This window comes from Tenrec ecaudatus, unplaced genomic scaffold, assembly GCF_050624435.1.
Source record: "Tenrec ecaudatus isolate mTenEca1 unplaced genomic scaffold, mTenEca1.hap1 Scaffold_539, whole genome shotgun sequence".
Taxonomy (NCBI): Eukaryota; Metazoa; Chordata; class Mammalia; order Afrosoricida; family Tenrecidae; genus Tenrec; species Tenrec ecaudatus.
The window spans coordinates 208,393-212,280 of record NW_027459453.1 but is presented as its reverse complement, the minus strand read 5'-3'; the positions used below and the strand labels follow the sequence as shown (position 1 = coordinate 212,280).

The following is a 3,888-nucleotide window of genomic DNA, read 5'->3' as shown; positions in this document are numbered from 1 at the left end:
TTCTTTAAATCCTCCAAAATAAATACAACACAAGGTGTCAATTTCCCTCTTGAATAAATGTGAAATTAAACTTGGAACCCCCAATAACACAAAGAGTTACAATGTTTAGCAGCTAACTGAGAAGATGGTTCCTTTCTCCTCAGAGACACTTTAACAGATAGATCTGGTGACTGACTTTTGAAAAAAAATAACCTTTGAAAACACTATGAGGCACAATTCTCAGACAAACATGGGCCACTGTAAACTAAACACAACCAAATATCAAATGTTCTTGAACAGCTCTGGAAACTTAGAATATGAAGACTGTCTTTAACAAGCAAAAGATGTCCTGTGAGTTTGTCACTAGAACAACCAGGGGCAGCGAGATGAAGAGCCAGGACTCCACCATGACTTTCACTGTCTCCCTCTATCTCCAGGCAACAGCTGCCATGAACAACAGTGGGAAAATTCTATGGACAGCCGCTCCAGAGGGGCAATGGATGAAGCCTCATGTTGCAACATAACTCTGGATGGGAAGCTCCAAGATGCTGAGTGGGTCCCTATGCTCATTCTGACGAATCTTCTCCAAAAGGAATCCTGACCCATGAAGGGTAAGCTGCATCTGGTCAGACCTTAGGGAAGGCCAAGTGGGTGGGTGACCTCCATTCTCTGAAATCTTCGCCCCCGCACCTTTAGTCACTGACTGTTATTGAATCAGTGCTTCCCCATGAGTGTCAGAGACTGTGCCCTTTACTAAAGAAGCAAGCCTCACTTTTAATCCCATCCCGCCACCATTACACCGTGTCAGAAATGTTTAGAAAAAAATTCTAGTCACACTACTCACCTTTTCAATTCACAGTTGTAGAGGCTTTCAAGGCTCAGATATCATTCTGGACCACTCTCTTGACTCAAGTAGGTGAGTACCAGAGGAATCCAAGATGGGAACGTGGGACGGTAGGCTGCTTCCTCCCAGGCTATGCAGAAGGGTGAATCCAAGTTATGTAGGAAATATGGCAAGATGCTGTCTCAAGTCTGGAGATGCACAAGTATGGTGAGGCCCTGGACCTGGCCAAATCTGCACAGCTTACAGAGAGAATCCACTTACATTTATACTGGGGGAAACCACACCCACCAGGATAGCACCTCCCACTTCTGGCTGCTGACAGAAAATCTCTTCATGGATGTGATGGCATTACTTGTCACCTAGGCTGACATTATCGTAACCGTTAACCTTCTGAGAATGCTGGCCAAGCAAGCCGATAAAGAACCTAACCCATTACAAAAAACCGACTGTTCCATAAACCCAAGTGATTTCAATAACATTGAAGAACGTGAAAGGGAAGAGGGATGGGCAATACCCTTCCAAAAATGGCATCCAACCAGATGTGTTCAGTGTTGAGCTCTGAAGAAGAGTCCAGCACATTTTCTTAGTTTTTAAGTGTGTTTTGAAGGAATCATCACTAATTGGGGGGTTTTCCGTTTAAAGTGTATTTTCTTATAAATTAGGTGGGTAGAATTCTGTGGCTTATGTTACGTAGCCTATCAGCCATAGGATAAGCCTCTCTTATTCTGTTGCTTCTGGGGCAAGTTCCTTGTCTGCTTGGACTATCTGTGGGATTAACTTGCTTTAGATAGCACTGTGTATGTGTATGTGTGCTTCAACATTACCTTGGATCTAGGAGGTTCACTGTGTAGGGACTGCTGGTCCACAGAAGAACTCTGATCCAGGTCTCCTTTCTTGCTGTAGTCAGGTCCTACATCTCTCTTTTCAATTCTCTATAATGCTTTCAGAGATGAAAGGCTGTGCTGCTATACCTCAGGATAATCCCTTTACCTTTATCTCAGAAAGCTTATGAAGGGAGTAAAGGATTTACCAAACAGCCTGAATCCCTTTACCATGGAATGTCTTCACACATGATACCATCACAACTGATCCATCAGAGTTTCATTTTATATCATCAACATAAAATAAATCAAGCCCAGTAACACTGTGTCCATTTCCCCTCATAGCCAATCATTGGACAGACTAGAATTGCTCCCTAGTTCCCTCAATGCTGTCCATAATAGGATCCCCAAACTACTGGCCCTATTGCATGTCCTACTATCAGGAAAACAGAAAAATCACCCACATCCCTGCAGGCAACTGAAAATGTTTTCATTATATACCATAATCCAGAATAAGAGTAAAAATATTCTCACTGCCATTGCATCAGAGCAGACTAATAACTATTTAGGACAAGGTAGAACTGCCCCTGTGAGTTTTTATGACTGTAATTCTTTCTGGGATTAGAAAAACCACATATTTCTCCTATAAAGTACACGTGGACCATTCCATTTCCACTCAAGAGGAAGTATCAGGTACTTTGATAAAAACTAAAATATTTCTTTATGGGAGCAAACTTCTCACCTTTCTCAATTGGAAACTTGGTGAGTTTGAAGCCACCATCTCTTGATTAATAGACCCACTGAGCATACTACTCGACCAGACTCTAAAACTGACATCATTACGTAATTACTACACTACAAAGAATTATGACCCCAGAAAGTTGATACAGATAATGAACCTCTGCATATAATTAAGATATTTAAACACAATGAGGGCCCCGAATAGGTACTGAGCTTTAAAAGAGATAGAGAGTGAGCAGTACATACCAATCTGTTTGCCCTGTTTATATTGAATACAGCAAGTAAATCCATATCTTCAAAATTCAATATAGATTACACCCAGTTCACCCCAAAAGTAGACTTGTATGCTTTCTGTTACACATGCTCATTATGAAAGAAATAAATACAACACTTGTAAGGGTTTCACAAACAGAAAGTCATTCTCTTCCCATTGGGGTGGGTAGAAAGTTACATTTTATGTGACTGGACCAATACATAGCATAATGAGAATTTTAGAACATATTGGGATTGTCAATGATTACATCTTGCTTGCATGCACAATAAGTGCCCATGGAAGCAGAAGTCAAGAGATCAAGTGAACCATGACAGTAGATAAATCTGCTTCAAAAGACATCTTGAAAGTGTTGAAAAGCACCCCGCCCCTTCTGCCAGATGCCCCTCCCCTTGCGCCGGCCGCCCCTCCCCCAGCGCCAACTGTAACTTTCGCTCCCTTCAGCGCTGTCCTCTTGGAGCTCCGAGCTGCCCGAAGCCAGCGCAGCCACCGCCCTCTCGCCACCGTCATGATCATCTACCGGGACCTCATCAGCCGAGATGAGCTGTTCTCTGACGTGTACAAGATCTGGGAGATCACGGGCGGGCTGTGTCTGGAAGTGGAGGGCACCATGGTCCGCAGGGCCCAAGGCCACATCTATGACGCGCTCATCGGCGGCAACGCATCCGCCGAAGGCCCCGAGGGCGACGGGCCCGAGCACAAGGTGGTCACCGACGTGGACATCGTCATGAACCATCACTTGCAGGAGACCAGCTTCACCAAGGAGGCCTACAAGAGGTACATCAAGGACTACATGAAATCCCTCAAAGGCAAGCTGGAGGAGCGGAAGCCGGAACGCATGAAGCCCTTTATGACCGGGGCTGCCGAGCAGATCAAGCACATCCTCGCCAATTTCAAGAAGTACCAGTTCTTTCAGGGCGAGAACACGATTCCCGACGGCATGGTGGCCCTGCTGGACTACCGCGAGGGCGGCGGGACCCCGTACATGATCTTCTTCAAGGACGGCTTAGAGATGGAGAAGTGCTGACAGTGGGCAACGCACGACCGACCGCCCGACCGCCCCTCCTCCTAGCTGTCTGCGGTCCGCCCACAGGACACCAGGACCGAGACAAACGGAACTGATGCCATCATGAGCTCTGCGTGGACTTGTGACCTTGACTTGGAGCGGTGACCTTGATTTTTTGGAGCAGAGGCTTTTTTTTTTAAAGAAAAAAACACAAAAAATGTCGTGT

The 3,888-nt window shown here is 45.2% G+C and overlaps 1 protein-coding gene across 1 annotated transcript; it reads left to right on the top strand.

Moving 5' to 3' along the window:
- Positions 1 to 3,164: 3,164 nt before the first annotated feature.
- Positions 3,165 to 3,683, top strand: LOC142436674 (translationally-controlled tumor protein-like). The gene has a single exon (XM_075540175.1). The coding sequence runs from the start codon at positions 3,165 to 3,167 to the stop codon at positions 3,681 to 3,683; it is 519 nt and encodes a 172-aa protein (XP_075396290.1).
- Positions 3,684 to 3,888: the final 205 nt, after the last annotated feature.

What these genes read in the sequence shown, in the direction of transcription:
- LOC142436674 (XM_075540175.1), top strand. Translation starts at nt 3,165, where the DNA reads ATGATCATCTACCGGGACCTCATCAGCCGAGATGAGCTGTTCTCTGAC.